Here is a 24,778-nt window from a genome sequence, read left to right on the forward strand (position 1 = left end):
AATCTCCATTGCTGCACGAAAGGAAAAAAACACAGAAAGCAAAAGTTGCAATGATTTGTTGTGATGATTTCTGAGAGAAATTGAATGGGCCAATTATTCTTATTATATATTATCCAAGTTTACTTGTGTGCCAGAGGAAAACATTTTTAAAGGAAGCTTAAAACACAAATAATCAACACCCAACTATCATGTTTTAAAAACAACATGACAATTGTGTTAAGATGCTTTCCATCTTTGTCTTTGGGTACAATATGCATTATATTGCAATGTAATACTTTAAGACAATGTATTTTTAAGATTGTGTACCTTCTCTTTTTCAGTTGTTCCTTATCCACATTAAACCCAATAAACACAGTAACTTCAAACTTCCAGAAAACTCACAAAATTACTTTTATTAAGGGACAAGTAAAAAAAGTACATGATGTATAAAAAAATACAAAACCGCTTTGTCTAACTCGTAAGCTACGTAAATGCATAGCAACAATACATGCAAGGCTAGAATAACGCATCCTACCATGATCCTACTATTTCGCATTTTTTAAGCTACAAAGGGAGAGACACAGCTCGTTGCAATCTATCAGTCCTCTCAGTCTACGTGATACAGATCTAAAGGGATGGTACAGAATAAGTTAGGTTGCACGTAACTCAGCCGATGAGTAAATAAATACTTAACATCATTTCACAAATATTGACAACCAGTAATTCAACGCAAAGGTAGCTAAAAGCCCGCGTGAGAATTACATTCGTTTTTCTGATTAATAAAACCATTCTACGTTTCAGCTAAAGATAAAAAGAATTCATAGTATAACACTTCTAAGCAGGGATGCAGTGATACAAATAAATATGAAATAAATAAATAATGAAACCTATATGAGAGTTATATAACTCGCCCCACCCTTATGTACAAAACACATCCTCTGCTCCCGACTACAACATCACAGGTATGAAATTTCATTAGTGTTTTTCTTAGAATACCATAAACATACATACAAATGACCTCGGACAAGCACACGTGTCCATAGAAAACCTGCATTGATTTGACATTGGGTGAATTTCAATGTGCTTTGGCTTTCATTTGATAAATAAAGTAATATTAGGCTATATATATCACAACACATTTGTGGTATATACGAGGCAATGGCATAGAATTTCAACTTGTATAAAGTCTTTCATCACATACTGACCCGGGAATGATGGAGATAGCTGATATTGATATTGTTGAATGACTATAGACCGATTTTGTGTTTTGCTGTCATATTGTTGTGGTATTATTATGCAAAGACACTTCTATTTTTCCATTTTCTTTTTTTTTTTTCCTTTTTTTACATACAAAAATAAGTTAAAACTTCGGAGAAATGGATCCAAAAAATAAAAGTAAGATTTACAATTTCTATAAGGCCATGCAATTTTTGAAGACTCATGCATCAGATCGTCAGGTCTTTTGGATGAGTGAGTTTGCCATTCATGCAAAATGCACTACGTGTTGCTGAGGCCACAATAAATAGAGCTATTGTCCCTTTTTCGTTCCATAATACCAATCCAGAATTAACACTAGCGCTGTCTGTAACACATAGTTAAGGCTGGTGTATTTGCTGTTGAAGCTGTGAATAGGCCTTATTTAAAATGGGACCCACATACGTATTAGCACACAGAAACACTAATCTGGTCTACAAACACAAACCGTTTGATAAGAGGGGATGTCATTGTGAGCAGACGGGAAAAAAAAAAACACGAGGGCTACTGTACAGGTTCTGAGCTCCGTCAGTGTGTCATTCATTCCCAGACGGGCTTCCACCATTTCACAAAAGAGAGATCTACTCTGCACAAAGACTGCAAAACTAATCTGTTGTACTGTATTAGTCATATGAACATATACGCTTATAAAATGTCCTTGGTGAGGATGGGTGCACCTGTGTGCTTGAAATGTTGAGTGATGAGCTTCAAGTAGCACCTTTTTCTGTAAATGAGTGGATCTACTGTGTTGTGGAATAAAGTCCGTTACATGTACCAGCAAACTAGAGCTCCAGCATTTTATCTAAAGTAGATCAATAACGCCACAGATGATGGTCTATCATTGCGATGGTAAGAATATTAAATACAAAAAAAAAGAGAGAGAGAGAGAGACAAAGTGGAAAACACAACCGTTCATAAGTTACCATTTAAAACATAATAAACAATCCTCCAGCAGTATGGTGGAGAAGACCGATGGATTTACAGCTGCTTTATGACTGAAGGCAATCTGAGGCAACTTCTTTCTGTGAGTGATCGGCACAAAAACAGCACCCCGAGATGTCTTCACAAATGTGTGCAAGGAGGGGGGAGGTTTCGGCTTTACCACCCTTCCTCCACCGCCGCCTCACTCCTGGTTGGAGGCGTTGTCACGGCAACGCATAGCTGAGCAGGCTCAGCGTTTTCCTCGCACACAGGCACCTCCTTTACTTCCTCCTCTGTCTGGGACTTCTCCAGACCCGCCCGGCCCATCTCCACTTCCACCTCTTCCTCCTCGTCTTCCTCGTCCTCCTCTTCCTCGTCATCCTCTTCCCGCTGCTGCTGTTGCTTCTGCTGCTGCTGCTGCTGCTGTCGCTGCTTGTTGCGGCAGCATGGTTTGAATAAATGCGGGTCGATGAGCACTTCCCCAAAGCGCCCCTTGTAGATTATCCCGCAGCACACCTTTTGCCTGAACAAAGCAAAGCATGTTTCGCTTAAGAAGCATGAAATCAGACCAAAACATTTACATTTCACGCCATTTACAGCACCGCCATAGCATGCATGATGGTATAAGCACTTCAAAGCCACGTGAAAGTGAAGGATGTGAAAAAGACTGTGAAAGAGTCTCACTCACCTCTTCCAGTACGTCAAATCGAGAAATGAGAAAACAGGGGAGCGGCTGGATCCTGGGCTGAGTTCGGAGTCCGAGCCCTCGTCGGACAGGTTGCTGTAGCTGGGAGACTGAGCCGGAGAGGCACTGGAGGTGGTGCTGTGGGCGTCTGAGTCTGGAGCCAGAGCAAATCATACAGCGTTACCACATGGCCTTCTGAAGAACACAAACAATGGTGACACTGAGTGAAAAATGAAGGTCTCACTGTTTCGTTTGAGTTCTTTCTGCAGCCTGCTGATCTGACTCGGTCTCACTTTCTTGGAAATCGACTTTATCTTCTTGGGCCTGGAAGTTATCTTCAGACTCGGACCTCCTCTGGCATCAACAACCTGTGCGGTTGTTGAAAATGTTCAGAAATTACAACAGTGTTCCCCACACTGACACGAATATATGTAAATGTTTCTAAAATCCACATATCAAGTGAACTGCCATTAAAACTCACATGGTTCCAGTTTTTCTTGGTGCCCACAGGAAGCTTCTTCCATCGCTTCACAAGGAGCACGCAAGCATTGCAGATTTCTCCAGACCGAGTTTCACTCAATCTGCAAAAGAAGAGCAGCTTTGACAGAATCCGTGCACGCTCCCTGCTCCTTCCCTCTGCAGCCCCCACGTGCTCAGGTGTGTCTCTTACCCAAAACAGCTCCTGAAGTCTTTCTCGTAGCGCTTGCTGTCCGTGAAACGGGAGCTTGACGACTTGGCACGGCAGATACAGCAGCCGTCCAAACTCCTGTACATTTTCGGCTTGTGGAAGCCAAACATCTGCGTGCGGGAAAAGGATTTGGAGTTATGGCTGTGGCGCTCATCCGTGAGCATCGTGTGTTACAACTGCAGCACCTCCCCGCAGCCCTGCCTTCAAATCACAACTGTGAAAAGACATCTTTAAACCCGGGCGGACTGAAAAATGAGGTGTTTTTTCCGTAAACTACAGTCACGGAAAGAGCTTTTGTAGGAGCATCTCTCGGCTTTGACCCACATGAGGGAAGTAGGTCAACAGTCAGACAGCGTGTCAGACAGATAATGTCACCACGCCGCGCGCACAGGATTCACGCTTCGCTTTTGGAAATCCAAAATACTGTGTAAGCACGCGCTCAGTGGGAGCGTGCAGCCGGCTCGAGGGGGTACATACATTATAATTCAAATAAACTAGTAACTGCGAGGCAGAATTTTTTTTTTTTTTTTAAGAAAACGCGTCCGGGAGAAATGAGTCGAAATGCAACGAGCGTGCCGATTATGCAGACTACTTGTGATTTATGTTGCTAGGCAAAAAATTAATCTCCACACAGCACATGTGGCCCTGAACTGCGGCAAAACTGCGAGCCGCGCCCCCCAGACTGGGATTTTTTTTTTTTTTTTCTTGCCATCAGTCCTCGGGGTCTTCTGACAGTGCGGTGCCACAGAGAGCAGACACAGCAGGACAAACACAAGACCCCTCACTCTGACAGAGAGATCGCAGACCACCCAAAGAGCAGGTCTGGAGACAGTAGTTTTGATGATCTCAATAAAAATTCACTCTCTGATTATTATTTGCAATCGTCCCACGTTTAACCTTCATTTGTAGCTGTTAAAGCGCACCGTATAAATCTGATTTAATTTCACTCTGCAAACTAGTAAAATCAACTAAACGAGCTCACCTGCAACATCATCTGATTTATAGAAATAAGCATCAGAAAGATATTTAAGGCTAAACACACATCCACATAAATGAATAATAAACACCCGATTCAAAGAAACTTTGATCTTTTATCTATGCAGAGGTCAAAGTTATAACCTTTTCTCATAGTGGGCGTGAGTGAAACTAAAATTCTAGTAGTCAGTTATATTACTGTGTTAGTTCACTATTAAGTCTGAACTGAACTTTATAATACATATATAGAGACAAAAAGACAACATTCAAACGCACAAACGTGTGTTTTTTCCCCCCAAAATGCATAATCGTGAAATAGTTTATATAAGTGCGGTTTCTGACAGTTTTCCTCGTCGGTGTGTCTCATCTGTAGGCTGCAGACGATCTCTGCAGCAGAATACAGTACGTGACGCAACTCAACATGGCAACACACTTCAAAGGCGGAGGCAATGTGGAGGAGCTGGAAGGGGGTGTGATGCGATTCTCCGCAAAAAAAAAAAAAAACTGCCCTTATCAAAGTAAAACTACCAAATTCCTCACGAAAGCTCGTGCACTCGTCCGAAAAACGACTCAGCGTTGAAAATTAAAAGACGACACGGAGAAATGTGCTTGTTTTTTGTATCGAGACAGAAGTGCAAGTCGCTGGTTTCGCCGCCCACTCCGGGAGGAAGCATGGCATGCCACACGACCTGCTTCATGCGCACCCATTTTATGACGGCCGTCCTCGGCTCGACGATGCCCGACTTTCTCCCTCACATGTTCAACTTTTAGTGGCGAAATCACACCAAATCCGACGTATTTCGAGGGCAAATGACCCTACGTTGAGTTTTAGAGGACGGCCACTGAGGGATAATCGTGTAATTTGATCTTTACTCTTTGTTATTCCGGAGCCGCGTCACTGCAACAGTACACGTCCAACTACATGTGCGCGAAGTTCAAAGCCACAGCCGTCTAAAAGTCGGTTTTTATACCACTTTATTGAGCTAAAGAGCCTTGTTTGACTCAGTTTGAGTTCCGTGCGGTGTTCGTCCGCACTTTGGGCTTGCAGGAGCTGTTTTGTTGACAGCGGCGGCCGCGTGCTGAGACGCATCCCTGCTCCGGGTGGGCGTGAGAGATCCAACTTGGCTTCTTTTGCACGAATAAATGTGGAGCGGGCTACAGGCGCACCGCGACCGCGGTGTGCACACTAACGCAGTGTTAGAGAGTGCGTTTTTCAACACAATAAATAGAATTCCTGCAGCAAAAAAAAAATTAAAATCACCGATTTCACCCCCACCGGCAAAAAAAACGCACGTAGCCAACCGACAACAACAACAGCCACCTCCCCCCCACACCCCCTGCTCTTCATGTTTGCATGTGAAGACTCGTCGGACGCAATTTAAACACATCCCCGGCGTCCCTTACCGCCCTTTTGTAACACTTTATCCCGTTACTTTAATTGCTTTTCAGGGCGATCCGCACGCCAAAGTGAGCGCCGGCCGGTCTTGCAGCAGGCCCTGATAGAACAATCGCTCAAAGACAACTCGAAGCTTGTTTTTGCATTGCACATCCTAAAAGCGGAGGAAAGACTTTTCAAGCCGCTCAAAGACGCGACGAAACAAACAGTAGCCGACTGCAGCCCTTACCTTGTTGCGAGTTGCGTGCGTCTGATACACAGTAGTAGAGCTGGCAGCGCGTCGTGGCGTGGGGACTATTATGAAAATCAGCCCGCATCAGTAACCCGCTCTCTTGTTGATGTCTGCGCCTGTGGACGGGACTGGAGAGTTGTGGACGGAGTGCGCATGCGCCGTATCCACACCTCCATTTCAGAGTGGAGCAGAAGGCTTTTTTCTTTTTCTTCAATCAAACTATTTACATAAACGACGTCTGACGTAGGCGTGCGTCCGCGGCCGACTGGCCTTATAAGGATGGGAACATTGCGCGGGAACAGGGGGCTCGGCCCCGGTTGCTATGGCACATTGGAGAATGTAAGCAAGGGGGCGGGGCCTGCGGTTTTACTACAGCACGCCAGATGGCCCGTCTGGAGGCCTGCGGCTCTCAGGAGGCTCGGCGTCTAGCGCAGAGATGCTTTGTTGGTTTGAATTGCGTGACATCAGGCCAGATTAGTTGGAAATTAAAGGTGGAGGAAACTGCTAGGAACTGGTATTAGAGATCACGTCCCTCCCACTTTGGTCACTCCTCATTGGTTTGCGGTGAAATCGAGACTTGAATTAGAATAATCTTCTTTTGGTAGATAGATTTCTCCATCGCATCCTGAAGAGGTGTTTGCCCCATAATTTCTAATCGAAACACTTATTTTTCACAGCTTTGCTATCTGGAGGTTCTCAGTTTGTGTGAATAAGATGGGCTGCAGAGCTTTGAGCTTTCTGGTTGTCTCTTGTTGAACCAGCTCCCACTTTCAATTAGGGAAGCCAACAGAGTCAGACCAGGCTCAGAACTTGCTTTTTGATGAGGTTTATGCTTGATGCTAGATCTGGTCACTTGGACCAACATTTTTTTTTAGATGAGAATTAGTTGTTTTTTTTTCATGTATCCCTTTTTCCAATTAATTTTTTTTTCTCTGCATTTAACCCAGTTCATTTAACTCACAGATAACTTTAATTACACATAAGAGCGTTGGGCTCCTTGGGAGCTACTGGGGGCCAGGATGCTGATCAAGGACCCTGTAATTGTTTCTGTGACAGTCTGTGCTCTCGCCCCTTAATTCACTCTCTCTGTCCTTTCCTGCAGTATCACTGATTCTAGAACTGGGACTTTGATGACGCCTGCATCAATTCTGCAGTGAGTAGATTGCTTTACTGTCAATTAACTTCTTGGTTTGTTGATGTCTGTCCTAATCGTTTTTTTTTTTTTTTACCATCCCATAACCCCAACAGTACAGCAGAAAGCTCCTACCTCTGAACCTGGGTCTGAATGGTCCCATAAAGGGAGAAAATCATGTTCACATGATTTACAGAAGTAATTTTTTCTTTATCTTTGCAGACACAATCTCATTTGCTCATACCAATACAGTCTGTTGTGAAATTATCTAATAGCTGTGTTACAAAGTGGCCATCAATCTATTTTTGCAGGTGCAGTCTAAAGGGAATTTATTTCATTACTAAGGATGGGTGGTGTGGTTGAACAGCAATGAAATGTAATGCAATCTGTGACTTTAATAATAATTTAATACTTCTGTGACAGTGTCAAGTAAAATTAAATATCTCAGTAAATTCAGAATTCATTACAGGTCTGTCATAATGGATCATGTTAGGTTTTATAAGTCACGACTGGTGAGTCTATATCATGTACATAATTTCCTTAGAATGATAATCTTTCCTCCAGAGCTTAATGAGAATATTTACATGTCACCTGTTTGCACTGTGTAACTTCCATCAGTCCTCCATAATGAGTGTGTGGTGAGCCTTTCAGCTGTTGATAATATTGCTATAGTCTGTTGTATTAACACATTTTGGTAGCAAAAAAAAAAAGAAAAAAAGCACAGAAAACATGCCAGTTATGTCAATATTATCTTTAATCTTTGACAGCACACTTCATAAATAACAGTTCATTATTGCTTTCCCTAATTTGTATTTAAACAATAATAGAGGCTTGGTCATCGTGGGTTACATAGTGCTTGCGGGATAGTGCAAGAGACAGTATTTTCATAGTTCAACTGTTAAATTAAATGCAACATCAACATAATACTTTTTTTTTCAAACCTGTGCTCTATCCATTGTCTGGATTTTACAAAGACAATAGAACAGCTTAGAAACAACAGCATGACTGTTATTCACATCAGAAAGGGTGCCCATAGTGGAATCTATTGTTTTACACAGACACAAACAAGATGCCTTTATACAGAAAAATATGCCACATATCCATTACACCATCATAACAAATTGGAACAGGTCAAATGGGATGGATGCATGGATGGGATAATACTATCAAAGATCTGAAGGGAAATTATTTACAATGCGAGAGAAAGAAAAAAAAAAACTAAAAAGCTTTCTGACAAAATGGCAAATGCTATTTGAACTGACACAACTAGGACACCAGTTTGGTTCCAGTGCTTCACCAACTGTGGGTTTCATGAGCACAACTCTGTAGCATGTGACCCCCCACACTGAAATAAACAAAAAGAATCAGGCCAGACATTACGCAGTCAAACAAGGGCATAATAATAATGTAATATTCTTTAACATTATACACTGGTAACAGTTTCATAGTATATCTATTAAGATACTGAATGCATTAGGTAAAGAAAAACTAGTACAAGATAAATAAAGCCTGAGTCTTGATATCTTACGTCACAACACCCAAAGACAAAACAAACAGATTCTGGCCATGCAAGTGCTTTGTTTAAAATTCAAGTGCAAGCAATACAGCGTTAGAGACAGGTATAGTTGTCCCAGGGTCAGGTACAGTAAATGACATGAGCAGGGTGGATGTCTACTGTGGATGTGAGTGTATCAATGACTCTGATCCTCTATGGGAAAACAGAATTTCACAGTGTAAACAAGCATAGGACTATTTCCTGAAGCAAATACAGTAGATCAGACATTTACATCAGTGAACAAGGCAATATGTTTGGTGCTTGAGTTTCCAGTGACGTCGTCTCCTCCAGTGGCTGTTTTCATGATAAAGTTTCTTTGCAAGAGTCTGGATGTACCTCCTTTTTCTTCACAGATGGAAAGATGATAGTTTGCACTCATCGGCATCGAGTGCTTCAGGCTACAGAAAGGGATTCAGGGTCAGAGGTCGACCCCTTTAATCAGTGCTGCTTCCAGGGTGATGCTGAAGTCGTTTAAGGTGTGCAGGATGCGGGACAGGGAGTGTACGGCGGCGCGGTCCCGCAGCAGAGCACCGTCCTCATACGTCCGAGCTGTCAGAGGACAGTCTGCCAACAGGGGGAGCCACTGGTAGAGGAAGCGGTCCCTGCCAAGAGAAAACCATCAAGTCAGCCAAACCCCATCATTTGGTGAGAAACATTCTCCAGAAACAAAATGAAGACGGGATGATAATTTGAGTTACTTCAACACAGTTTGCTTACTTTGACATGAATATAAGGTAAATAAATATTAAAAAAAGAGAATAAATAGACAACTTGTAATGATGCTGAGCAAGTGGGACTGTGCACATTTGATTTAAGCTTTACTGTGACAAAGTATGACACCAAATGTGTCAATAATGAATGTAGACAACCCGTTTTAATTCTGTGCAAAAAAAACGTTTGGGCAGTTTTGCAAGTTGCAAATGCAGGGCCGCATGGTCACTAAAATGTGATTGCATTTCATAGAGACCGCACAAAAAAGACATTTCTAATTAATTTCTTCCAAAAGAAACAAAAACACACTGATATGTCAGTTTTTCTGACAACACATGGCAGCATCCAATGATCATAGATGTTTTCTCCAGTTTGTGTAAAAAGTTTTAATGATGTTTACCTGAAGTGAAAGATATTTCAGTGACTTGTGTGCAATAAATACCATAAATACACATCAGATTTGTTGGGTATCCGTTCAATGAATGTTGAAGTCTAATCTATTCTTCATGCAGTCGGTTGACTGAACGCTGACCTGTGCAGTCTGCACAAATCATAGATTTAATAAAGCGCTATATAAAATGCAATAAGTTCTTAATCAGAGTAAGTAAAGGTTTTTTTTAATCTCTAAATCACTTAACTTTTTTTACTTGTCAAAGTGTTTGCCTGTGCTTATTAAATGTTATGTCCGGTCACCTGATTCCCAAGCAGACAAACAGCTGGAACTTCCCCTCTTTCCCGATGTTTCTGGGCGAGGCATTGATGGCGTTGACGTAGTGGCACAGTGAGTCACAGGGTGGACTTTTTGTCAGTGTGGATCCATGCAGGTCGCCCATCTGATCAGCGGTCTCCATGGAAACCACTGCTTTCTCTATGGGAGAGTTATTTATAAGAATAATATTAAAATGGGAAAACACTAGTGTGAACCATCACGCTCTGATGCAGCCAACTATAGAAGTAAAATTCACACTCAACACCACTAGATGGAGACATGAAACAAGTATCACTTCATTAATTATCCACGCTCACCTACAAAGTCCCAAACAAACACGTTCCTCTGGAAAAGGCGGTTGGATTTAAACCCGTGGAGGAGAAACTTCTCCAAGGAAAGCACCAGCCCCCCTTCACCACATAACAACACTGTCAGGTTTCCCCTCTGAGAAGGAAGAAAACAAATAGAATTAATGACAAACAAGAGGCTCAGCTTACCCAAAACATCTCATCTGTGCAAACAGACTGCAGAGCAGCATCTTCAAGACCATGTGCTGAATATGTTAATGAAATGAATTGTAATGTGATGAATGTCTAAGTTCAGCTGTAGTGTTTAGAGGGGAAAGGTTGTGCTGATTATATGAGGCCTGTGCTGCAGAAGCAACCAGTTAAATCTGTGAATCAGTGTTTACGCTCACTGCTTCGGTGACCTACCTCTTGTTCAGGTTTGTGAAAATGTTTAACCAGGTTATTCGCCGCCTCCCTCATGTCCTCGTGCACTTCAACAGAAAGCATTCCTGAAAAGATCAAATGAACAGTGGTTACAAATGGAAACTTGAGTACGAGTGGAAGAGGACAGGGGCTGAATGGAAAGGTGATACGGGGGCAGAGTCCGTGCTTAAAATGAGCTTTTCTCAAAAAGTAGGTCAGCTATTGTGCTAAAGAATGTATTCTTTGTCAGTACGCACTGCTCCGGCCGCCAAGCGATCCCAGCACTGTCCGTACGCTCTGGGAAGGAGAGGCCAGCTCCGGAGGCGTCCCTGTCCACCTTCCAGCATCCTCCTCCGCACCAGGTGACACCAGCTGACCAATCAGGACTCTCTCCAAGCTGCCGTCGCCCACGCCTTTCCCCAGCCAACGGCCGCACGGGAACCTGAGGAGGAGGACACGATGTTTTTATCAAACATGAAAACAGGCTTTATGGACATGAGACAGATGAGAGCATTCTGTTCTTATCGGCGGGTTTGCTGCTGTGAATGCACACTGTTTATTTTTCTTCACAAAACACAAGCATCACAATTGTTCAGCTTGTTTTCGCCTTTCAAACTTCCTGTTTTCTACTGTAACAGATTCACGATTTGTTATCTGCACCGAACATGCAGATAACAGCAGTGGATTAAGGACCGCTGAGGACAAAAAGTAAGAAGAAACGCATTGAAAGACAATGATCAAACTTAGGATGTTTTTGACGAATAAATCTGTGAACGAAACCTAAATATCAGGATAAACTATTTTTTTTAATTTCTATAACGTAAAAGTTTAGAAACTAACCCATCATTTCATTCCAGATAGCATGGTCAACTCACTTTGACTAGAATATTCAATTTAAATGAAGTGTTTTTGCTTCTTTATGCACCAGCGACTGTTGTGTTTTCATGACAGCAAACATTAGCGTGACACTGAGACCTGAGCCGAGAGGTCAGTGATGCAGCAGAGAAAGCTCGCCAGTTTATCGCTTGTGAATTACCATCAGCATCAAAGCCACAATCTGATCATGCGTGAAGGCCGTGAAGTGCTCCAAAACAGATAACTTGGTTTTGTGACGTGAAATGAGTTTGACCCCCCCTCCCGGTTTAAAGTGTGCGTGATTTAAAAGGTCAGAGGCTGAATCTTACTTGTAGGTGTGTCCGGTGATCTCGTTGTACACCATCACACAGTCGATCAGACACTTGGCCAGCAGGCCTGAGTTCTCCTGTCCCAGCTGCAGAGTGCTCAGTCTGCCCAGGTTCTTGCACTAAAAGCATGAAAGCGCCGGTCACTCGAGGGCAGGTCTGCCTGTGCTGTCAGCACACGGCAATGCAGAAGAAGATGCAAAAGCAAACCTGGAAATAGATTTCTTGAGTATTCTTTGGGATTTGTCGAACTCCTGAATCACCCAGCTCTCCTGACACACACACCCAGGGATTAACCGTTGCCATAGCGATGCTCAGCTTCTTCATGGGTATTATAACAACGCGATATGGAATACCTGGGAAGACACAGGAGGCCAAATGAAAAAAAAGATTCTTGCAATCTACAAATGGTAAAACTTTTCTGAGAATATTGTGCAGAACTTGTCACCACAGGAGCAAGTTTACTGTCTGTTGTTTGTGGCCTACAGGGTCTTTGTTAATAAGGCCAGCTGGGTGGTGCTGGCAGTAGTAAATCTCAGCCAAAGGAAGCTTTTACTGCTTTCCATCGGTGTCCTTGAAAGCAACAAAACTGACAGTAAACTCTGCCTTTTGTTGTTTAAGTTTACTGGACTCACTGATGGAGGTGAAGACTCGTGTAAAACAGAGGTAGTCCACGGTGTTGAGGGAGAGCAGGTGGAACAAAAACTGCTCCCTTTCTTCCTCGCAGAGCAGGAATGCATGAGGTTTGTACAGCTGCCTGTCAGGGGACCGGAAGAGGACAAAAACTCTGTCAAGACACACTGCAAACACACCGAAGCCTGCTTGTAAGCAGCGTAAAGATCAGTGGGCCCTGACCTGAGCAGCTCCTGGTTTGTGAGCAGCTCTTTGAGGTGTTGGGAAAGCATTTTCTTCTCCAGAGCCAAGTGGATCCAGGCTCGGGCTTGCCCCACGTCAGACAGACCCTCGCTCATGGACTGGATGAACCTGCAAGGATGATGGACAGAAATGCTCCAAAACATGCTCATATCCATCCATCCAAATATCAATCCTCTGCCATGTTAGCCAGCTACTAATCCATGCATGAAACCATCCAACGAATATATTCAAATTTGAGTAGCAACAGTGCAAACCACATGCTCTAAATGGCGTGACCAATTAAAATGTTGGATCTGATTAATCGACACCCAGATGCACAAAAATCTTTTAAAAATCACTGCACATCCTTCCTCGTTACCTCATGTCCTGCACCAACGATCCTCTCAGGAGCAAAGTGCCTTCATCAAGTGCTCTCTGGTCTGAACAGTTTGATCCTGAAAAGGTCAATAATTGCACACAGATGATCAGAGAATTCAATGAGTCACACAACGGAAACAAAACAGCCGGGTCGCGCTCGAACCTGGAGACTCGGCTGGTGCCTCCGTCTTCCCCCGGGCGGCCTGGTAGTGAAGCAGATGTGACCAAAGAGCAGACTTTCCCTGTTGAGCAGAAACACATTTGTCAATATCTGACCGTCTCGTTCAGTCGTCTGTTTGTGTTCATGCACATGATATAAACCATTTCCAGATGATTTTATTTTTTATTTTTTTTATGTGGGTCACCGAGAGACTGCTGGCAGATCATGTGAGCCACTGAGGCAAGAGTTGGATCAGATGTCTGACCTGTTTTATCTGCAGACCGTGGCCCCAGGTCCTCTCAAGCAGATCACACAGGCCATGGATGAGTGTGTTTTCCTGCAGGCCGGTGATGTTGGCTTCGCCCTGACCCAGCTCCACGCTCTCCTTTCCCATCCTCTCCATCAACATCCGTTTGGTCTGAGGCGACAGGAGGAAGTTAAACGGCGCGAACATCGGGGAGCGATTTTAAAATAAATCTGCGAATGAGCGAGAGCTCCTCACCTTCAGACGACACTCGCTCAGAAGCCCATCCACAAACTCCCGGTGAGTCTGAGAGACGGCCTGAGGTGATGAGTCGAGCAGTTTCGACTGGCGGAGGGTCCTTCTCAGAAATGTGTGTTTCTGTTGAATAAAAAACAATCAGTTCAATCAGTATCCCAACGCCTGAGTTATCTACTGTGTGTGGCATCTTTGAGCAAATAAACACACCTGTCTGTGATCATTGTCCACTCCTGAGTGATCGTTGAGTGACGATCGCTTGGGTTCAGATCTGCGTGACGCCGTGACACGACCGGACCACCTGTGCACACAGACCAGCTCATGAATTTACCATTTAAATGCTGTATTATTTTTTTATTATTATTATTTCAGTTCACCACATTACTATGAAAAATGTATGTAGGTGTGAAGAGATCTCACTTGTTGGTGTTTTGTGCCTGCGCCAGCACGTCGGCCTGCAGCTTGGGGAAGTAGCCCGGATGGTGGCGGCCTTGACCGATCCTCATGTCCAGCAGGTGGGGGTGTATGGCCGTGTGGTCGGCCTTCAGCAGTCTGCGCTCAATGGGATGAGCTGTCAAGAAGAAAAAAAAAAAGACTTCTGAAATGAATCATGAAACAAAAACTTTTCCAGGATGGACGTCTGTTATCAAATTTATGCTCTCCAAGTTGGTGTGTGTGACAAAGTTTAGCTGCAAAAAGACTCATCAAATTCCAATATAGAACAGAAAAAAAGCAGTCGATGCTCTAAATGAGACAACAGGCTGTGATGTGCAGACTGCATTTTGCACAACGTTGTTGTCACAAGGTCAAAACAGGCTTGCAGCAGTTTTCTCAGCAATGTCCTTTGCTTACATAACCCTCACCCCCCACCAACTCTTGAGTTCACCCCTCTTTAATCCTCTAATTCTACCCACCATTCTCCTCTCATCCCTTATTGCAAAATCATTGAATTCTCTGACTATCGTTTACTGTGATTTATTATCTGTTAATTTGCTTTTGATTTCCAGTTTCAGAAATGTTTTCATCGCTCTCAGCTCTCCAGGTTTCGTGTCATAGTGCAGGACTTTTAAGCAGGGTTAAAGCAAAATCCTCCGTGTTCATTACAGAGGAGGGAGCAGAGGGCGGCAGCGAAAGAGGCTGAGCAACGTAATCAACCTATAAACCCACACACACAGGCAGATGGCGGCAGATTTGGAGATTCCCTCAGCAAAATCTGGCATCCAGTTCAATCACATCATTCAGCTCAATCCAACAACTCTTTGTTTAACACCCAACTTCAGCAGCAAAAAATAAAAAAAATAAAAAATCTTCTGTTGCTCTTAGTTTGACATTAACACGTCCTGATTTTAACTGATGGAAGCTGATAATGTGAGCTGTATATATGTGTGCAGCTGCTTCTAGAAAACGTTTAACTAGGACTGTCAAATTTAATCTTCAGCGTCATGCTGCAGAAAAGCATCGTTGACTGCATCACGTCGTCCCATTTTGCCTAATCTCTCAGCGTACCTGACTCAAACAGTGCGGCGCATTTCCTGTACGGGCAGCTGCGGGAATCCTCGTCGCCGGTGTCGTACAGACGCTCGCGCTCCAGGCGACTGTCAAACAGCTGCTGCAGCGGCTCCCTGTCGGCCCAGCGAGAAATAACTTTTCCGTCCACGAAAGACGAGAACATGGACGTCTCCAGGAAGCGGGACAAGAAGTGCAGGTGTGCCGCCGGCTGAGATGAGAGAAACGAGCCCTGGAAGATTGAAAGTGATGAGTTATCCTCAAGGACGTGATTCAAAATTAGCGAAATGCATCAAGATTTGTGGAAATATGCGACGAAACGCATTGGTTTTAATTTAAGGACAGCAGTCCTCAGCTGATGATGGTTTCAGAGGCTGTATTTGAAAAAATAAATGCTTAGTCTGTTATATTTTTCAGTGATCTGCATCTGAATTACCTTGTCGAAACTGAGCGTTCCCTCTCGGTTGCTCAGCCAAGAGTCCAGATCCAGAGCGCTGTGGATGACGAACTCCTCATACCTGCCGAACATGGCAGCGAAGCGCACGGCGAACACCTCCCTCAGGTTGATGTTCAGCTTCGCAGCCTTCAGCTCCTCCTCCTCCTCCTCGAACACATGTCCCAGCGTCTTCCCGTCATCCGACAGCTTCCCTCCTCCGCACCTCCTCGCCAGAGCCTGCAGCCTCTCCAGCACCGCCAGCTCCTCGCCGCCGAGGTTCCCGTTCCTCCTGTCCTCCATCAGGTCCTCCAGCACCAGGCTGCTGAGGCGCTCGGATGGCGAGGAGGAGGGGGCGGTGCTGCTGCTGCTGGTGGTGGTAGTGGTGGTGGGCTTTGTGACCACTCCTCCCTGCGGCGGGACCCCGAAGTGCAACAGCACCTCGCTCAGTTCCTGGATGAGCTCGGCCTGATCAGGAAATCTGGGAAGGTCCTCGGGCGCTTCGACACAGTGGTTATCGATGTCCACGAAGCAGAGATTGGCCTGGAGATCGAGACGAACACAAGGGATGAAACACCAAACACAAACCAACCGGTTTCTCCATCAGATAACGGTAATAGGTTTGCCCAGTCACAATGTGCAGGCTCCTATTTGTCTCAAACAGATAAAGTGGCTGAGCTTCAGCATCCAATTAACTTCCAAGATCAAGATTTACATTTCATTTGCAGATTCTTGGGATTTCACCCTGATAAACGCTCGCAGGACAGAAACGCGGTATTATCTGATGATTACTGTTATCACTGCAACAGGAGACAACAGGCACTGAACAAAAAAAAAAACTGAGCAAAAAGTGAACCTGAAAAGCTGCTGAGCAACGAATTACACAACTCGGAGAGGAGACAGGAAGTGATTTTGAAAAAAAAGTGCCTCAGTAAGCAGCCGCGGAGCGGAGCAGTCAGCAGCTACCCCACCTTCAGCAGTGACCTTCGGCGGTCAGTTTATCGCCTCTGGGGAAGCTGGGAAATGTACTGGAGAGAAGACAGTGGCAGAACATCTTCCCTACGCATGTCTGCACTTTTTAATGCCTTTCATCACCTCTTTGATCCAGAGAAGAAAAAAATAAAGTAACACAAGGACGTAAGGAAAGGAGCCAATGCAGTGAACACAAAAATACACGAAGAGTCGAGAGAGAAGAGAAATCTGATTCACCACTGTTAACTCACGCTCCATTTCCTAATTCTTCTCTAGATCAGTGGACATAAAACCACACACGCTGTGGGTTTTAACTGCATGGCCATAATAAGGAGGATCTCTTATAACTTCCAAACAAGCCTCAATGCAAGGCAATGATATTTTCCACTTGCTCTAAATTGCAGAACTCAAGAAATAATTTCAGATCTATAACTCTCATTAATTATTCAGGAAGCCCCATTATTCTGGACCCATCAAAGCGCTGTGTGTGTGTGTGTGTGTGTGTGTGTGTGTGTGTGTGTGTGTGTGTGTGTGTGTGTGTGTGTGTGTGTGTGTGTGTGTGTGTGTGTGTGTGTGTGTGTGTCTCCCTGGAGCAGTCGTAGTGCTGCTTCTTTTCTGGGGCACAGTGACATGAAAGAGGCTTCAGTGAGATATTCATGCAGCGTAACACGATCGCGGATGCAGAATTGGATTTGAAAAGGGGGGAAGGGGGGGGCAGCTCGGAGGAGAAGCATTGTCCTAGATTAACTGGCTGGAGGCAGAGGGCAAAGCGCACAGCGCAGAGCGAATCAGCAAATATTTTGCATGAGTGTCAGTCGGAATGTCTGAAATGAGCACGTCTGACTGGCGCGTCACACAGAAAACTCCCGAAGCGCACGTGCGTCGGCTTCGGAGTCGTACCTCCTGCGGGAGGTGAAGGGAGGACCTCTGAGCCCCGTCTCGGCGCTGGATACCCATCAGGAAAGGCACCGGGGCGTCCAGGAGGTGGTGCAGCGGCGTGGAGACGATGGGCAGGTAGATGTGCTGCCACTGGAACGGGAACAGCAGGGTGGTGATGCCCTCCGCCACCGTCATCAAACGCTGGTAGTCTGAACACAAAGGGAGAAAGACACAGATCAGTTCATGGCTACAATATAGCTTTAAGTCACTCTCCACGGTATATACAAAATCAGCTATTGTTAATTCATTTTAATGATTGTTCACAGGAGCTTTGCCGTATGCAGTATTGTATGACTTGCAGTATTCATAGAAAAGCTCTTTGGAGCACGGTTTGACTTAGAAAAGTGGCATTAGTCATGGTTGCAGTGGTTCGTACATTAGCTGTGTTTAGAATCTGGACTAGGAGGCCTTCTCCTGATGACTTGGAGGTAAATGTGTTCACGGTGAACTGTTGATTCAAAATTTCCTTTGGGTGTGAATGTAACCGTCCAGGTTCCACAGTCGGCTAGAATCAGTTTCTGCTGATTCCATTTATCCATTTTGCCTTTTAGGTTTTAATGCTAGCATTTTTTTTTTTTTTTTTTAATCTTAAAAGTCACAAGTATTGTGAGCAGTGGTGGCCTCCAGGTTGGAAAAGCAAACTAGGATCTGCGGTTCGCTGGTCCAAACTGCCATTGAGCAAGGCGTCTGACTCACACAATCCCCAGGTGCCGTACTGCGGCAGCCCGCTGCTCCGAGTCTGTGCAGTTCAAGATAACAATGAATGGACTGGGTAAAATGCAGAGAAGGGATATTTCCAAGGGGAAAAGTATGCTTCTTTGTTTCCATTCAATTCTCTATTTCATGCGCTGTCGATTAAAACTTATCTGGCAATAAGTATGACTCACTTCAGCGTTCTATATCTACATTTCCAAGTTCTTACTGTTTACTATTTTGATTAAGGTTCATAAAACAGGAAAAAGTACAACAACAACAAACTATTACAACAGTGACATAAAAATATAAAATCTCGGAAAAGCAATAAGAACAAACAATACTTTTTTGGACTATTTTGTATGGAGGATGATCTAAAATGAACATTTATTGCAAAAAATGAAGAAAAAAACCAGAAGCTGACCTTGAGAATATAGCAGGACTTGAGTTTCCAGAAGTGCACAGGTGAGTAGCTTCACCATATTGTCCACCCCCAGCAGGGAGAAAGCCTCCCCGAGGGAATACTCCCCCAGCGGCAGCTCCCCGGGGCCGGGCCGCTGGCACATGATGGGCCCCTGCACCCCGTGGAACCTCAGTGACCTTCCGGGCGGAGGCAGGGGCACCTCGTACAGGATGTTGTGGATGTAGCTCTCCAGAGGGAGCGGCGGGGCGGTCTGGGACGTCACCGCCTGGTGCAGCTGCGCCAGGAATTGCCGCGAGGCTTGCAGAAAAGGGAGCGGCGTGATGAGGCAGAGGGCTTTGGACACGTAGAGGGTGTCGCGGGCCGGATCGAAGGAGCCCACGCAACCGGACACTCCGGCCAGAGACTCGGCGTCCGACTCATCCAGGCTGCTCGCCAGCGAGTCCATGCTGGAGGTGGAGGGCGAGGAGGCGGAGGAGGAGGAGGCGGAGGGGGAGGGGGAGGAGGCCGACGAGGAGGAGTGGTGCTCCACGTGGTACATCTGGAGGAGCGTCTGCATGGCGGTGATGATCTGGGGGCTGGTCACCTCCTCGTAGAAGGTGTGAACGAAGCCGTAGGAGCGCGTGCCATCGTCGAAGGAAATGGTGAAGGAGTGAAAGCGAGGGTCGCGTCTGTCCGCCTGGGTGCGGAACGACAGACCTTTGGGCATGCAGAGCTGGAGGAAGAGCCGGAGGGAAAAAGACAAAAACACAAAAGAGTTTAGAATAACATGGTCAAATATTTTTTTCAAATTATAACTTTGGCTTCTGCTGTGAAGTAAAAGGTTTTTAGCAGTTCAAAATTAATTAATTTTAACATGTTGCTTCAAATTTTAGCAATAATATGAGGGATTATAAACAAATGGAAAATCCAATAACACATTTTTCTGAAATAACGGGTTTCAAAAACCAAAAAGAAAGAACTAACACTAAAACATAAAACACATAGGTGTACTCTCCAATAGATGTATGAGAAACTGGGACCAAAAACATCCAATACCATGGTGATCTCTGGGATGCTGCTTACAGCATGTTTCACCGGGAGATAACAAGGCTGGACGCTGATGTAACATTAGTTCAATTCCACCTGACCGCCGACAACTCTCTGAGGGCGATGCTGACCTGCTTTTCCACTCATGAACAATGACCATGCTGTGAATATTTAGGCAAAAAGTTTTCAGTACAAAAAAAAGGAGAGTGGCTCCTGTTGCAGTTGCATTCATTTTATAATTTATACTTTATTTAGCTGAAAGAGCAACAAATATCTAACTTACTAACAGAGACATTGTGTCTATTTGTGACAGAATGTAGCTCACAGGGAAGCTGAGAGTTCAATAAAGCATCATAACACATCTCACCATGTTGACAGCATCTTTGTTGAAGGGATTCCTGTCTGTGTTTTCAGGGTAGTGCACCAAAACCTTTGACTTGAAGGAGCGTCGCAGAGGGCTCTGCTCGAAGCTCTCCCCTGAAGGTCACACAGATAAACTGAGTTAGCAGGTGTGTGCAGGAGTGCAGAGTTTTCACCTTGACTCGGGATGAAACAGAAAGGACAGGGCGCCGCATCCCAACACCGCTTCTCGTATCGACACAACTTTGTATGAGACAGAGTAAGTTGTCAAGTGCATTGGACAATCCTGCACCAGAGAGGGGAAAAACCCTTCCACGGGTTATGTAACTCATCCCATTACCATAAAGATAGAGTGAAAATGCGCCACAACACCCCTCTTCACTGACACGCTGCAGCAGGAAGCTGTTTAAAGCTCTGACTTTGCAGTGCATGTGGTACATTCACGGCTGGATTTCTGCAGTCAGAGCGCTGATATGCAAGCAGGAGAAAAGGACTGTAAAGTGAAGATGAGCGAACTGAGGGCAACGAAGAAGGCTTTCTCACTAAAAATCGACTTTATGGGGACTTTATGGCCTTGCGTGATGTAGATTTTTAATTTAGATTTCTGTGAAAACGGCACTGAATTGTCCTTCACCAACACTCTCGAATGCAAAAAAAAACAATAAAAATGAAACCTCAGACAGGCGAGCCAGCAGTGCCTTTTCAGCTGCCAGCTCTGACGCACTCGGTCAGCGCTCGGGAACATCCGCCTCACCTGCCTACGAGATGACGCACAGGACCGAGGCGCCGGAAGCAGAGTCAGACTGGTAAGTGGGAGATGGGCATTAGAGGATCACGGCGATGAAAAGAACTGAAAGAACCGTTCAGATTGGTGCCGCTGCTCAAGAGGCAGAAAGACACAAGAGGTTGCCATGACACCCGCGTCTGTCTTTAGCCTCATAGAAACACATGGAGACGAGGCCCGAGTGTTGTCAGCGGTTACGTCAGCCTGGGCTTCACCAGCTGACCCAATTAAAAGTCCCCTTCCTGATACGACTTCCCACCTCAGGCACGAAATCCATGTAAAAACAGCATGTGCCTCTCACTGCGTGGCGGAGCAGAGGGCGGAGGAGGGAGGTTTGTTTTTACTGTCAGTGAAAGCTTAACAGCCAGTTTGGAGCAGATTGTAATTAGTGAGTTTCTTTATCTTACCACATTAACACACACACACTCTCTAAAAATTCTAAAGTATGTGCTTCAGCTTCACTGGCAACCTGCCCAGTGTGTAACCCTACCCTCACTCATGGTCAGCTTCGACTCGCTCCAGCCCCCAGAGACCCTGAATGGGATGAAGTGGTAAGGAAGATGGATGGATCGTCCACAGAAACAGCGCGGAGTCCTGGTGCTGGGAGGGAACATGCTGCATGTCTGCAGGATTTCACACTGACGTGTCTGTGCTCCAACACACCTCAATCTTGTTTCATCATCAAAGTCTGTTGCACCATCAGTGGAAGCATTAATATCAGAATTTTCATATTCATTCTGTTAATATTTAGTCCAGAAAATGCAAGGAAAGATAGACAATGCTTTGCCTCAAAAACCCAAATAAGTTGTTTACTAGGGGAAAAAAATAATCAAAATGAAACCTATTTCAATATGTTTCAGTTTAATCTTCAATGCATCATGAATGCTTTTAGCCGTTTCTCTGTTTCATATTCATCTCACAGTTTCCACATTCATCTCGCAGATTTATTGCCCCGAGTGGTCGTCTGCCCTTAAAGCAGACACCCTTCATCAGCAGTGACGGCGCTCCCATGAAGGCAGACATCTGTCGTATTTGCAGAGTAAATGACCCCCCCGGTCCTTTCATCACTGCACTACCTGAGCAGATACCTTTTTCAGATGTGGTGTTGAGCTCAAAACATAAGAGTTGCATTTCTGAAAACCATTTTTACCCCAGGATCCATCATGCATGTAAAACTATAAATAGGACAGGCGTGATTTGTCTACATGAACTCTTTGTTGACAGCTAGAAAGCATAAAGCAGCTCTGTCCCCGGTCAGCCGGTTCTCAGCCTTCACTGATGCCATCCCCCTGAGAGCGCCATCGGGTGCCTCGGCCGCTCGGCGTTCCAGCAGGCAACGTCATGTGAAATTTGATTAGGCTGCAGAAAAACACAGTGGCGTCTATTGAGGAACCAACAAGAGCAGATTGTCTCTCTGTGGGCATTCACTAATTACACAGTTGCACAGAAAAAAAACTGTACTGTACCATCTCATTCCATCACGTATAAGGCTCCTGCACTCAGTGACTCACTCTAACTTATGGGAAACGTGTTAAAACACACACACACGTGCACACGCACGCACGCACACACAAAGAGGAAAGAAATCCCTTGAAAGGAGCAGAGCCCCCCGCTGCAGCAGGTCTGGGATGACCTGCTGTTACATAAGCAGATTGCCGGGGCTCAGATATACGAGCCAGAGCTGTTGTCACTCTCCGCGGGACGGCAGATATTACCCACTGGTGCACAATCCCTATCAGAGCCTTCAGCATCCCGCAGAGCTCTTCCTATATTTAAATTTCCTCACTGAACCCTGTGCTGCAACAAAATACAAAAGGAACAGGGCTGTTTTTAGTCACTGTTCTATCGCTATGAGGAGCTGCGAGGGACGCACATCAGCTCCACGACTCAAACCTGGAAGTGACGTTCAAGATTATCAATATTCTGCACACCTGTGCAGCTCTGTTTCTGCACAAAGGCAACAGCAAACATGTGCCAAAGCACGTGCCCCGGCCACACAGGGCTCCAACTCTGTCAACAGCCCCGTAGGGAAGAAAGCAACGCCGCACGAAATCTCTGTTTCTAATAACGCTAACCTACAACAAATAAACCATCGTGAGCACCTGACTCCCAGCAGCATCACTGCAGCTGTCATCACCGTGGCAACCCCCACATCCACCCACACCACAGTATCCGATTCCCTTCGCCACCTTTGGTTTTAAAGGAGAACAGATCAGATGCCTTCTGGAGCACAAAATAGAAAAAAAAAAAAGGAAAAATAAAAAAGAGAAGCCATCACATGGATTAATGGCTGCTCTCTGACTGACAGAACAATGTAATCTGGGAGCTCACACACACACAAACACACACTGCCCTGTGTTAGCCCTCATCCTCAAGCCTGGATGTTCCAGCTGTGTTCCAGTTTTAATGAGGAGAATATGAAGCTGTTGTTTTCTTTCTGTCTCTCTGTGTCTCTCGCTCTCTCTCTATGATGTTTTCCCTCCAGGTGTAGCAGAGAATGACTTGCAGAAAGCCACAAAGAAATATTGTTGATTACCTCAGAATGCTGAGAACAATAAATCCAGAACACAATAAACAGATGTGTGAAATGTTTCCCTCAGGCAGAGGTCACATAAAAGGACAATACTGCGGGACAATGCATTATTAATGTCAATAAAACCCGAATAAGATGCCTGTATCTTATTGGAAAATGAACATAATTTCGGACTGTGTGGTTTTTGCTTGTTTGTGCCATGTATAGAACTGTATTAGCGGCGTCCACTTTGATCTGTGCACATATGTTGTTTAAATACCAATGTTGTCGCTATTTCTGAGGCAGATAACGGACATTCCGTAAAGGTTACGCACAATGTTGTCAACAGCGCTGCCAGTGAAGAGAAGGGAAAAAAAAGACATTTGAATCGCTGACAGTCAACACAAACAGGCCTACATGACCTGCTAAATACCCACGGTTGTTTTTCTTTTCTTTCTTTTTTTTTTCGACCCTCGGTCGCGCGTATGTCTCGTGCGTGTGTTTGTTGACCGTCCGTCTACCTGCTCCGTCGTCCGGCTCCAGGCCCGTGTCCGCGTCCACTCCGCACACAACAAAATAGTGGGCGAAACGGCACGAAGCCGATCCCGCGGCCGCCGCAGTTCCGCTCATCTTCGACGCGTCGGTTGGTGTCTCGGCTCGGTTCACTTCAGCCCGATGTCGGCGGTGCTCATAGCAGCAGGATGCGGGTTCGAATTCCGGAGCTTTGCCGTGCCGTGCGCCGCGTCCCGCGCGCCCCTGATCCGCGCTGTGACTGATGATGGAGTCAGGAGGATCCGGCCGCGGTGGTCATCTCTGCCCAGAGGGGGGGAGGAGAGGAGGAGGAAGAGGGCTGGGTGGGAACCGGGAGACAGTGTGGGAGGGAGGCCTGGGAAGGAGACAAAGACCCTGAACGCATCATCATCGTCACTGTTACGACAGCTTCTTTTTCTGAAAAGGCATCAGCTGCACCCAAAACAATCTGGATTTAATGATCCATTAATTATCAGGAGACACGGAAAATTATTATTATATTCTGTCAAGTTGATTTGAGAAGCACATCACACACTAAGGTATATATTTATGAAAAATTTAAAATTAATATATTTTTT

The 24,778-nt window shown here is 45.2% G+C and overlaps 2 protein-coding genes across 2 annotated transcripts; both read right to left on the reverse strand.

Annotated features, from left to right (window-relative positions):
• Window positions 1-958: 958 nt before the first annotated feature.
• On the reverse strand, window positions 959-6,296 carry sinhcaf (SIN3-HDAC complex associated factor). Its single transcript, XM_030097191.1, has 6 exons — window positions 6,128-6,296; window positions 3,510-3,637; window positions 3,321-3,420; window positions 3,084-3,207; window positions 2,843-2,993; window positions 959-2,677 (listed from the first exon to the last, which is right to left on the reverse strand). The coding sequence occupies exons 2-6, from the start codon at window positions 3,635-3,637 to the stop codon at window positions 2,332-2,334; spliced, it is 849 nt and encodes a 282-aa protein (XP_029953051.1). The 5' UTR covers window positions 6,128-6,296; the 3' UTR covers window positions 959-2,331.
• A 1,702-nt stretch (window positions 6,297-7,998) lies between these two features.
• On the reverse strand, window positions 7,999-24,407 carry LOC115392502 (DENN domain-containing protein 5B-like). The gene is made up of 21 exons (XM_030097155.1): window positions 24,191-24,407; window positions 20,381-20,490; window positions 18,988-19,699; window positions 17,832-18,019; window positions 15,963-16,502; window positions 15,527-15,758; window positions 14,441-14,591; window positions 14,231-14,321; window positions 14,024-14,143; window positions 13,787-13,939; window positions 13,525-13,603; window positions 13,363-13,438; window positions 12,984-13,112; window positions 12,764-12,885; window positions 12,339-12,484; window positions 12,132-12,250; window positions 11,205-11,389; window positions 10,951-11,033; window positions 10,555-10,681; window positions 10,222-10,396; window positions 7,999-9,419 (listed from the first exon to the last, which is right to left on the reverse strand). Exons 1-21 carry the CDS (start codon window positions 24,297-24,299, stop codon window positions 9,236-9,238), a joined length of 3,831 nt encoding a protein of 1,276 aa, XP_029953015.1. The 5' UTR covers window positions 24,300-24,407; the 3' UTR covers window positions 7,999-9,235.
• Window positions 24,408-24,778: the final 371 nt, after the last annotated feature.

The sequence above is a fragment of the Salarias fasciatus genome, chromosome 7, assembly GCF_902148845.1.
Source record: "Salarias fasciatus chromosome 7, fSalaFa1.1, whole genome shotgun sequence".
Classification (NCBI taxonomy): domain Eukaryota; kingdom Metazoa; phylum Chordata; class Actinopteri; order Blenniiformes; family Blenniidae; genus Salarias; species Salarias fasciatus.